The sequence below is a fragment of the Polypterus senegalus genome, chromosome 5, assembly GCF_016835505.1.
Source record: "Polypterus senegalus isolate Bchr_013 chromosome 5, ASM1683550v1, whole genome shotgun sequence".
Taxonomy (NCBI): domain Eukaryota; kingdom Metazoa; phylum Chordata; class Cladistia; order Polypteriformes; family Polypteridae; genus Polypterus; species Polypterus senegalus.
This window is the reverse complement of record NC_053158.1, coordinates 192,309,363-192,321,776: the sequence shown is the minus strand read 5'-3', so window position 1 is coordinate 192,321,776 and position 12,414 is coordinate 192,309,363. Positions and strand designations below refer to the sequence as shown.

Here is a 12,414-nt window from a genome sequence, read left to right as displayed (position 1 = left end):
ACGTCATTCATACCTGCAAAACATTTTGGTTTGCTTCCAGTTACTAGTATCAGTTTGGTGATTGCTATATGTGCATTGTGGCGGACGGCCAGGGCCCTTACCTGGCCGGGACACCTTAATAATGGAAGGACACTGGGAGAAAACAGGTACAAGGAGTTACCTCCCCTGGAGTGCTAGATATGCAGCCCCCCCTGGGCTGCAGTGGTACCTCAGATTCCCACAGGGTTTCATGGGAGTTTCACACAACCCTCTTGGGTTCCATGGGTTCCACCAGGGCGTACCGCATGAACTGGCAAGCTCTGTGTAATTGGGCCTTTGTCACACCTGGAAGCACTTCCAGCTCACACTAATAGGCCACTTGGAGTGCTCCTGGGTGCCTCACTTCATTCAGGGAGCCACAGTCAGAAGGGAGAAGATGATGTTTACCAGGAGTTGTGGAGGCAGAAGAAAGAAAGAAAGAAAGAAAGAAAGAAAGAAAGAAAGAAAGAAAGAAAGAAAGAAAGAAAGTGCTGTGTAACTGTTCTGTGCAGGTGGAAGAATAAATTGGGAAGCGTTTCCCACAGCAGAATAAAAGCTGTGTGTTGCTGAACTTGAGTCTGTGTCTGTCTGTGTCTGGTGTTGTGAGTTCAGCGCCCCCTGTAGGCCACAGAATTTAATGGAGATAGTGAAGGGCTGCATCAGCATTCACCTGTGCAGGATGAAAAGGTAAAGGTTATTCCAATGAGAATGCAGTTGTGCTTGAAAGTTTGTGAACCCTTTAGAATTTTCTATATTTCTGCATAAATATGACCTATAAATATCATCAGATTTTCACTCAAGTCCTAAAAGTAGATAAAGAGAAACTAGTTAAACAAATGACACAACAATATTATACTTGGTCATTTATTTTTTAAGGAAAATGATCAATATTACATATTTGTGAGTAGCATGTATCTGAACCTTTGCCTTCAGTATCTGGTGTGACCCCCCTTTGCAGCAATAATCAACTAAACGTTTCCGGTAACTTTTGCTCATTCCTGCACACCGGCTTGGAGGAATTTAAAAAAATTTTTCCTTCGTACAGAACAGCTTCAACTCTGGGATGTTGGTGGGTTTCCTCACATGAACTGCTCGCTTCAGGTCCTTCCACAACATTTCGATTGGATTAAGGTCAGGACTTTGACTTGGCCATTACAAAACATTCACTTTATCCTTCTTTAACCATTCTTTGGTAGAACGACTTGTGTACTTAGGGTCGTTGTCTTGCTGCATGACCCACCTTCTCTTGAGATTCAGTTCATGGACAGATGTCCTGACATTTTCCTTTAGAATTCTCTGATATAATTCAGAATTCATTGTTCCATCAATGAAGGCAAGCTGTCCTGGCCCAGATGCAGCAAAACAGGCCCAAACCATGATACTACCACCACCATGTTTCACAGATGGGATAAGGTTCTTATGCTGGAATGCAGTGTTTTCCTTTCTCCAAACATAACGCTTTTCATTTAAACCAAAAAGTTCTATTTTGGTCTCCTCCATCCACAAAACATTCTTCCAATAGCATTCTGGTTTGTCCACGTGATCTTTAGCAAACTGCAGTCGAGCAGCAATGTTTTTTTTGGAGAGCAGTGGCTTTCTCCTTGCAACCCTGCCATGCACACCATTGTTGTTCAGTGGACTCATGAACATGAACATTAGCCAATGTGAGAGAGGCCTTCAGTTGCTTAGAAGTTACCCTGGGGTCCTTTGTGACCTCGCTGACTATTACACGCCTTGCTCTTGGAGTGATCTTTGTTGGTCGACCACTCCTGGGGAGGGTAACAATGGTCTTGAATTTCCTCCATTTGTACACAATCTGTCTGACTGTGGATTGGTGGAGTCCAAACTCTTTAGAGATGGTTTTGTAACCTTTTCCAGCCTGATGAGCATCAACAACTCTTTTGTGAGGTCCTCAGAAATCTACTTTGTTCGTGCCATGATGCACTTCCACAAACATGTGCTGTGAAGAGCAGACTTTGATAGATCCTGTTCTTTAAATGACACAGGGTGCCCACTCACAGCTGATTGGCATCCCATTGATTGAAAACACCTTCAAACTAACTGATCATCCTAGAGGTTCACATACGATTGCCACTCACAAATACGTAATATTCGATCATTTTCCTCAATAAATAAATGACCAAGTATAATATTGTTGTCTCATTTGTTTAACTGGTTTCCTTTTATCTACTTTTAGGACTTGAGTGAAAATCTGATGATGTTTTAGGTCATATTAGTGCAGAAATATAGAAAATTCTAAAAGGGTCACAAACTTTCAAGCACAAGTGTAGTTCTATCCGTCATACTTCAGTAAGTTAATTCTTAAGTGTTAATTGACAAAGTATGTAATAAGTTCTATAAAACTGTGTATTTAACGTGCCATTCCTTCTTCTAACAAGAAAAAAGTTTAAAAAAAAAGAGGTAGTCAGTGCAGGAGTGTTATGAGAAGTCCACGGCGCCGTGTGTCCCGTGAAGTGCAGGCTTCAATGGGGTGCTTTTGTGTGCAAGGATGATTGGGGTGCTTGGCTGATCTCAACAGCATCAACAACAGCAACATTTATTTCTACAGCACATTTTCAAACAAATGATGTAGCTCAAAGTGCTTTACAGGATGAAGAAAGAGAAAATAAATATTCCAAAATAAAATTAGGCAATACTAATTAACATAGAATAAAAGTAAAGTCCGATGGGCAGGGAGGACAGGAAAAAAAAAAGAAAACTCCAGGACAGCTGGAGAAAAAAAAAATAAAATCTGCAGGGGTTCCGAGACCACCCAGCCCCCTCTAGATATTCTACCTCACATAAATTGCCTCAATCAGTCCTCATGGTATTCAGGGTTCACATGGAAGAACTTGATGATGATGGTCATGTGGACTTCTGGCCTTTAATCCATCAATGTAGGGACATCGCGGTGCTTCCACATCTCTTATACACGTGCGAATGTAGGCGGATCAGTCAAGTTCCTCATTCGCACCACACCTGCACCCAGTCAGGCAGGATGAAAAGGAGCCTGTGCAGCAGAAAAGGAAAAAAAGGAAGATATGGAGGTTAAAAGAATGAAAAGGAATGGAGAGATGGGCAGGAGCGAGATAGAGACGATGCGAGACAGAGGCGGACAGGAAAGCGAGCCCTGGGTAGGAAGTAAGCGGCCGACGTTTGGTGTGGGCTGAGGGTGTCTCCTGCTGAGTGACCAAGTCCACTCTATGAGGACTCCCTCACAAGGCCAGGGAATGGCAGCGGGAATCGGAGAGAGTAAAACTCGGTGGGATGCTCTGTACGTTCCAGTGGACTGGCCACAGGGGCCCGAGCGGGATCAAATGATTGTCTGATCCTGCTGGCTGATATCTTCTTGTGCCTTGGAGGATAAGCTGGGGAGCCGTCAGATTTTAGAAAGCAGCACCAAGGCTTGTAGTTGTTAAAGAAAATGCTCGCCCTTGTGTTTTAAAGTTATTTAAAAGGATTATTTATTTGAATATTTTAACCTCCACTGGACACTCACTGATTGTACAGATTATTTATTTACTGGGACACTAATTGTACTTTGTTTTCGGATTGATTTTAAATAAAAGCACTGGCACTTATTGCACCAATCCCTTGCTAAATGTATGTGTGTCCTCATTTGCCTGGCTCGTCTTGGTACATGACGATCAAGGCTCTCAGAAGTGACAAGGGAGCATGACGCTAACCTGGACCTCCACACGGAGGCATTAGGAGTCTTCCTCAGGTTAAGACTTTACCAATAGTGGTGAATAGTGAGCTGAAGTTCACATGCAAAGCTGATGACGTATGGAAGGGGTGTTAAGTCATTTTATAACCCACTTTATCCAGACCACTGATTTGTGGGATGGAGCCTATCCCAGCTAGCATCAGGGTGAAAGGCAGGAACAAATCCTGGGTAGGGCGCCAGTCCATTGCAGTGGAAGGGATCATATAGCAATCAAAACAGTTTTTTATTTGAGAGAATATAAATAAGGAGTGAATGTCCTGTACTGCCTAGAGTAGATTTTAAGTTCAGCCAGGGCCATCTCTCATAGACTTTATGGATGAGTAGTCTCCACACATTCCATACTCTGACAGCTTCCTTCAGTTGTTTCCTGCACATATCAGGGTAAAACTTGACAATACTGAGCCATCATGTTCTTTGCCACATTGTTCTCCTTGTCCCACTGACCACTCCCAGCATTGATGAATTTTCCACTGAGTTGGCTCTCATAACAGAAGTACGTCAGCCTTTGCCTGCCAGGGACAAGGCGCTTTCATTTCTAAAACTTCCTTTAGAAGTTTTGCTGTCCATGGTATTCTTGGCAGCTTCCTCCAACACCCCAGTTTGTGCTGTTTTCAATGACCATGTTTTCCATCTGCAGGTCAATTGCTTTGACCCTTCTGGACTTGGTAGCACTGTTGACGTCTTTGCTCTTCCATATTTTATTTTACCTTTTTAGGGAGGATGTCAACTTTTGTCGACACAATAGGTTGAGGGCGGATGTCGACTAAACTTAAAAAAGCTGTAAACGTCGATAAAACTCACCGTTACATTATAGGTATACCCTCGTTGCTAGGAGGACTGTTAGACTCGTTGACTTGATGTTAAATCCCGGTGTGTGGCTGAGTACCGTGGAGTAAATGGCGTCTAGAATGGCCCTAAAAGAGTTAAACTCAGCCATGCAGGGTGGACAAGTATAAACTTTCAGTTCATCTCAGACCCTGACTCAATTTTTGAATCGTGGAAAATTAAATTTTGGACCGATTCGATCTCTTCATTGCTGATCGTTATTTTGACGTCCCCATTCTTAGGCATAATTTTCGTCTTCTTGATGTTCAGCTGCAGACCCATCTTTTCGGTTTTCACGATGTGTATCTGTTATTTTATGCCATCTTTGGTCTCAGCAAGCAGATCTGTGGAGTTACCTTTGGTGTGGTGTTTGCTTATTCTCCCCTTTTTTTGGGTCTAACTCTGGTTTCCTCCTACAATGTTGTTAGGCTGATCAATTTTAATGGAGATATGTCCTTCTGTTATCAATTATTTCCACCTTGTGTGTGTCGCTGGTAAAATATTTTTACTGTGGACGTCTCATTTTCACATCTGTTCTCTTGTTGTACAGCACATTATGTAATTTGTTAAGTATGGCATTTAAGTGTGAATCATATGAAAAGTTAAACAATAATTATTGGATTACATCAGTGAAATATCAACTCATTTTGCTTATTCTAGCTGGTGGTCACAGGAAATCTGGGCAAGACTGTATGTAATAGTTAAATACTGTTTACTGAACCTTTGATGGATATCCTTACCCAGACATTTTCTTGGAAAATATCTGACTGAGATTAATGTTTACTTATCACGTAAAAGAAGTTCATCTGCATTGATATCTTATTTTTTCTGAGAATAGCCATTGCCAAAAGATCTGAGAATGACACAAATATTAATTGACCTCTGGCCTTCAATCCATCAATGTAGGGGCATCATGGTGCTTTGATCAGGTGGTGGTGATGCAAATCAACACCACAGAAAACTGGAAAAAGAACAGCAGAGTATGTAGGGGTTAGTAAGGATAGTGGAGTCATTAAAAATGATAATTAAATGCATATACAGTATATCAGGGTTACACTAAAATGAAGCTATGAGAAGGCCACGTTACAATAAAGGGTTTTTAGCAGTTTATTACAGTGCTCCACTGTATTAGCCTGGAGAATTTCTATTGGTCAGCTATTCCAGATTTTAGGTACATAAGAGCAGAAGGCCGCCTCATCACTTCTTTTAAGTTTAGCTCTTGGAATTCTAAGCAGACCCTCATTTGAAGATCTAAGGTGACGATTTGGAGTGTAAGGTGAGAGGCATTCTGATATACAGTCATATGAAAAAGTTTGGGAACCCCTCTTAATTTTTTTGATTTTTGTTTCTCATTGGCTGAGCTTTCAAAGTAGCAACTTCCTTTTAATATACAACATGCCTTATGGAAACAGTAGGATTTCAGCAGTGACATTAGGTTTATTGGATTAACAGAAAATATGCAATATGCATCATAACAAAATTAGACAGGTATGTAAATGTGGGCACCCCAACAGAGATATGACATCAATACTTAGTTGAGCCTCCTTTTGCAAATCTAACAGCATCTAGATGCCTCCCTTAGCCTTTGATGAGTGTCTGGATTCTGGATGGAAGTATTTCTGACCATTCTTCCATACAAAATCTCTCCTGTTCTGTTAAATTTGATGGCTGCCAAGCATGGACAGCCTGTTTCAAATCATCCCATAGATTTTCGATGATATTCAAGTCAGGGGACTCTGACGGCCATTCCAGAACATTGTACTTCTCCCTCTGCATGAATGTCTTTGTAGATTTCAAACTGTGTTTTGGGTCATTGTCTTGCTGGAATATCCAACCCCTGCATAACTTCAACTTTGTGACTGATGCTTGAACATTATCCTGAAGAATTTGTTGATATTGGGTTGAATTCATCCAACCCTCGACTTTAACAAGGGCCCCAGTCCCTGAACTAGCCACACAGCCCCACAGCATGATGGGACCTCCACCAAATTTAACAGGAGGTAGCAGGTGTTTTTCTTGGAATGTGGTGTTCTTCTTCCACCATGCAAAGCGCTTTTGTTATGACCAAATAACTCAATTTGTGTCTCATCAGTCCAAAGCACTTTGTTCCAAAATGAATCTGGCTTGTCTAAATGAGCATTGGCATACAACAAGCAACTCTGTTTGTGGCAGAAAGGGCTTCTTTCTCATCACCCTGCCATACAGATGTTCTTTGTGCAAACTGCACTGAATTGTAGAACGACGTACAGATACACCATCTGCAGCGAGATGTTCTTGCAGGTCTTTGGAGGTGATCTGTGGGTTGTCTGTAACCATTCTCACAATCCTGCACATGTGCGCTCCTGTATTTTTCTTGGCCTGCCAGACCTGCTGGGTTTAACAGCAACTGTGCCTGTGGCCTTCCATTTCCTGATTCCATTCCTTACAGTTGAAACTGACAGTTTAAACCTCTGAGATTGCTTTTTGTAGCCTTCCCCTAAACCATGAGACTCAACAATCTTTGTTTTCAGATCTTTTGAGAGTTGCTTTGAGGATCCCATGCTGTCTGTCACTCTTCAGAGGAGAGTCAAAGGGAAGCACAACTTGCAATTGACCACCTTAAATACCTTTTCTCATGATTGGACACCCCTGTCAATGAAGGTCAAGGCTTAACGAGCTCATCCAACCAATTTGGTGTTGCAAGTAATCAGCATTGAGCAGTGACAGGCATTCAAATCAGCACAATTACAAGGGGACCCACATTAGTGCACAGCCAGTTTTTCACATTTGATTTAATTTCCTAAGACTAAATACTGCTTCACTAAAACCCTTTGTTTGGAATACACCCCAGTACTCCTAGGAAATGAAAGACATACCACTGTTATCTTTGTTGTTGAAAGTAGAGTAGATTATTATGCAGGCTGAGAGGGGTTCCCAAACTTTTTCAGATGTCTGTATAGGATGGAGTGAGATTATTGAAGGCTTTATAAACCATAAGCAGGATTTTAAAGTCAATTCTAAATAACATAGGTAACCAATGTAACGACGCCAAGATGGGTGTGATGCGCTCGGATTTTCTTTTCCTAGTTAAGATTCTGCCAGCTGCCTTCTGCACTTGTTGTAACTGATTGATGTCTTTTTTGGGTCGTCCTGAGAGGAGTGCGTTACAGTAATCTAGCCGACTGAAAACAAAAGCGTGAACTCATTTTTCAGCATCTTGCAGAGTTATAAGTGATCTAACTTCTGCTATTTTTCTTAAGTAAAAAAATGTTGTCCTAGTGATCTGATTAATATGTGATTTAAAATTGAGGTCCGTGTCAATAACTACCCCTAAATTCTTTACTTCTGTCTTGACTTGTAATCCTAATGTATCAAGTTTAGTTCTAATACCCTCATTATACCCATTTTTTGACAATCACTAAAATTTCTGTTTTTTCCTTATTTAGTTTAAGAAAATTACTACTCACAATCATAAAGACATGCAGGTTAGGTGGATTGGCGATTCTAAATTGGCCCTAGTGTGTGTGGGTGTGTTTGTGTGTGTCCTGCGGTGGGTTGGCACCCTGCCCTGGATTGGTTCCTGCCTTGTGCCCTGTGTTGGCTGAGATTGGCTCCAGCAGACCCCCGTGACCCTATATTCAGATTCAGCGGGTTATAAAATGGATGGATGGATGGATATTACTACTCATCCATTCAGAAACACAAGTAAGAAACCTGGCTATCTCTTCCTTCAAATCCCAGACATGTATAATGTAAAGCTAAGAGACAGGGACCTGTCTGAGGAGGACACCACCTGGAGAAGCTGGCATTAATGCAGCTCCGTGATCGCTATGTTGCAGACACACCACTTAGAGCACTTCGGACGCGTCTCCTAGCTGCTAGGGTCCATCTGTCTGGCTGTGTGGTCGCTAATAAGCCTCCCAGAGCTGGTGGATAGTGGGCATAGAGAGGGGCGGAAAAAGGGACGCGTAGCTGGGAGGTGCCACCAACGTGCCCATTAAGTGCCGCGTCTATGAACGCTGGTATCAGAGCTGCTTTTGTTACTGGCTTCTCTGGTAGTCCCGCTCCTTGGGGTATTTGAGGACGTTTATGAGATATAATGTGTCTGTAGTTAGTAAGACAGTGGTGTGCCGTGGGATGTTTTTTGTTACATGTGTGCCACCATTGGAGAAAAAGGGATGGGAAACACTGATTTAAACTGTCAGGGTTGCCAATACTGCCATGAACAGCAAAGCTTCAATTGTGGAGATTGTATATTGTTTTGCACATTATCAAAATCTGTTATTCTATGCGTGACATAATATTAGCAAGAGTCAGTTGCAGATTGCCTTACCTTTTTGTTTTTTTTTTTCAATATTTTTCAGTGATGGCTTCTTCTGTATTGTTTGACTGTGGCACAAGCTGCAGTGCCTAGTATGTGCTCACAGAAAAAAAAAAGGAAAATACAAAACACCCACCATGTATAGTGTGGAGGATCTGCTGATTTCTCATGGATACAAAGTGCCCAGAACTGCTGCTTCATCAAACGAGAGCCGATATGCTGATTACCACCATGAAATCAAAGAGAACAGGACCAGTCATGGAACAGCAAATGGGTATGAAACAGACACAGGGGTCTACGGCTGCAGCAGACAAGTACCAGCAAAAGGATATTTCAGTGACAATGAAAGCAAAGAAATCAGCCAAAGGAGAAAAGCTGGCAGCGGTAACCAAGGTGACGCGCGGCCGGCGGGCGATTTTCACACCACACGTACAAGGTACATTTTCTTTTCTAAGAAATTTTTATCTCGCCTCCACATTTTGGTCCAAACAATTCTCTTAACTTAGTTGAACAGCGGAACAAATGTTTGTGGGTGCAGAGTATTTACCGCAGTTATAGGTGGAAGCCTCGTACAGTACACTCTAAGCGTATGGAACCATTGGTTCTTTTCAGATTAACCTGCGACTATTAGAGATTGCTGTTAAGTAGGCTTTGTGCAGGTAAAGTGGCGAATTTGAGCTTTGATTGACTCCATTTTGGAGTCTCCTTGGCTTCACATTACACGTGTCTGGGATTTGAAGGAAGAGATTGCCGTGTCTGTTACTTTTTTCCTGTATTCTGTTGTTGATAAATAAAATTAAACTAGCCATGTGTGCCCAACTACGTTGCGCGTGTTAAAGTTGTCTGTGTAAGCGGCTGCCAGTCGTGAACTGGGCCCTTCGTCGCACAGCATTATGATATTTTATAAGGGAAACAAAATTACAAAAGAAAACCCTTGGACATTGATTCGATAAGAATGGCCTACTCAGAATCACTGTCCGAATAGTAATTATGTGGTGGTGTAGGAGCAATTCTGCTTCTGTCCATTCACAGTCCGTCTCGTTTTCACGACTTTATCGTTTTCTCTCACGATGTCTTCTCAACCTTTCTCCAATCTCGCAGGTTGCTTTGTGGCAATCCAAAGAGTAAGGCAATATACACGGAGCAATGGTTATAAAAGGGGAACACATAGGTATCCAGGCTCTTTAAAGCATAAATAGGGATCACTTCACTGACATGTGAGCAAGGCACGGTACAACTGTGAGACGCGCAGCACTCACCGGCTACAACGTAACAATAATAATTTCCGGAACGTGCAGTTACGCTGTCATTCATTTTACCCACTGTCTTTCTTTCATTCATGTGTTACGTAGGCACGTACCTTTTATCTTCGGCAATCTCATTCTCTAACCAGGCCTCAGGAGCAAACCAGTGTAACACTGTCCACCACCCCTCTCGTTATTCCGGCACATTGTTGACATCCGTGACTAACAACAACGTACTAAACTGGAAGGTGGTCTACGATGGGTGGAATTTGAGGACAAACAAAGATCAAGATCTAAATGAAGATCTCTTTAGTTAATTTAAAGCACAACAATTTGTTTAGTTTGAATGTCTGTGTTTTGAGGTGTGACTGGCGTACTACAGTCTTCAGTAGTATACTCAGCAAAAAAAGAAACGTCTTCTGACTTTCAACTGTTTTTACTTTCAGTAAACTTAATGTGTAAATATTTGTATGAACACTAAAAGAGTCAACACCATAAGACATAAACTAAAAATGTTTCACAATGTGTCCCTGAATGAAGGGAGGCTCAAAATCAAAAGTACCAGTCAGTGTCTGGTGTGGCCACCAGCTGCTTGAAGTACTGCAGTGCATCTCCTCCTCATGGACTGGACCAGATTTGTCAGTTCTTGCTGTGAGATGTTACCCCACTCTTCCACCAAGGCACCTGCAAGTTCCTGGACATTTGTGGGGGGAATGGCCCCAGCCATCGATCCAAATCGATCCCGCTCCAGGGTACAGGCCTCGGTGTAACGCTCATTCCTTCGACGATAAACACAAATCTGTCCATCACCCCTGGTGAGACAAAACCGTAACTCATCAGTGAAGAGCACTTTTGCCACTTCTGTCTGGTCCAGCGAAGGTGGGTTTGTGCCCATAGGCGGCGTTGTTGCTGGTGATGTCTGGTAAGGACCTGCCTTACAACAGGCCTACAAGCCCTCAGTCCAGCCTCTCTCAGCCTATTGCGGACAGTCTGAGCACTGATGGAGGGATTGTGTGTTCCTGGTGTGACTCGGGCAGTTGTTGTGGCCATCCTGTACCTGTCACGCAGGTGTGATATTCGGATGTACCGATCCTGTGCAGGTGTTGTTACACGTGGTCTTCCACTGCGAGGATGATCAGCTGTCCTTCCTGTCTCCCTGTAGCGCTGTCTTAGGCGTCTCACAGTGCGGACATGGCAATTTATTGCCCTAATGCACGTTCACGCAGATGAGCAGGGACCCTGGGCATCTTTCACAGTCGGTAGACAAGTCTCTTTAGTGTCCTGCGTTTTTAGAACTGTGACCTTAAATGCCTACTTTCTGTAAGCTGTTAAGGTCTTAACCACCATTCCACAGGTGCATGTTAATTAATTGATTAGGGTTAATTGAACATGCATGGAAAACATTGTTTAAACCCTTTACAATGAAGATCTGTAAAGTTATTTGGATTTTTAAAACATTACTGTTGAAATACACAGTCCTGAAAAAGGGACGTTTCTTTTTTTGCTGAGTTTATAAGCCTGGAGGAGATTCTTATTGCAATGGCTATGTTTTAGCTGTCTCTCTACTGCCATCTAGTGCTTCTTCTTCTAATTCATTTGCGGACAAACAAAGATCAAGATCCAAATGAAGATTATATATAGAGATTATAACCAATAATAATTATACATTTTATTTATTCGTAGGCGCCTTTCGAAACACTCAAGGACACCGAACAATAGAGAGAACCCACATTATAAATAAAACCATCCATCCATCCATTATCCAACCCACTATATCCTAACTACAGGGTCACGGGGTCTGCTGGAGCCAGTCCCAGCCAACACAGGACGCAAGGCAGGAAACAAACCCTGGGCAGGGCGCCAGCCCACCGCAGAGGTGAAAGAATGTTGTTGGACATTCTTTATCAGTGCCTTTAATGGTTTTAAATACCAGTAGTGTTAGTTTAATTTACAGTATTTATTATAGTTTATAGTATAGTATTACTACAAATGTTTGTGGTGCGTCATTTGTTGGAATGACCAATGCAATGCATTTTATTATTACATACATTACAGTGAGAAGTTCAGGAAAATGACCCCTTTTATTGTCTAACTAGAAAGATTACAATATGCAAGCTTTTGAGGCAACTCAGGCCCCACCTTCAGGCGAGATGTAATCACTACATCTTGCCTGAAGAAAGGGCCTGAGTTGCCCTGAAAGCTTGCATATCGTAATTTTTCTAGTTAGCTAATAAACAGTCTCATTTTGCTTAACTTCTCCCTACATCCATAATGGCTACCAAGGTACAACACTATAGTAC

At 42.2% G+C, this 12,414-nt stretch overlaps 1 protein-coding gene across 1 annotated transcript in view; it reads left to right on the top strand.

Moving 5' to 3' along the window:
* Positions 1 to 12,414, top strand: part of jcada (junctional cadherin 5 associated a) — an 85,073-nt gene that overhangs the window by 55,501 nt on the left and 17,158 nt on the right. Inside the window, exon 2 of the mRNA XM_039753873.1 lies at positions 8,914 to 9,306. Coding sequence (XP_039609807.1) covers positions 9,008 to 9,306 — 299 coding nt within the window. The 5' untranslated portion in view covers positions 8,914 to 9,007. The remainder of the gene's footprint in view (positions 1 to 8,913; positions 9,307 to 12,414) is intronic.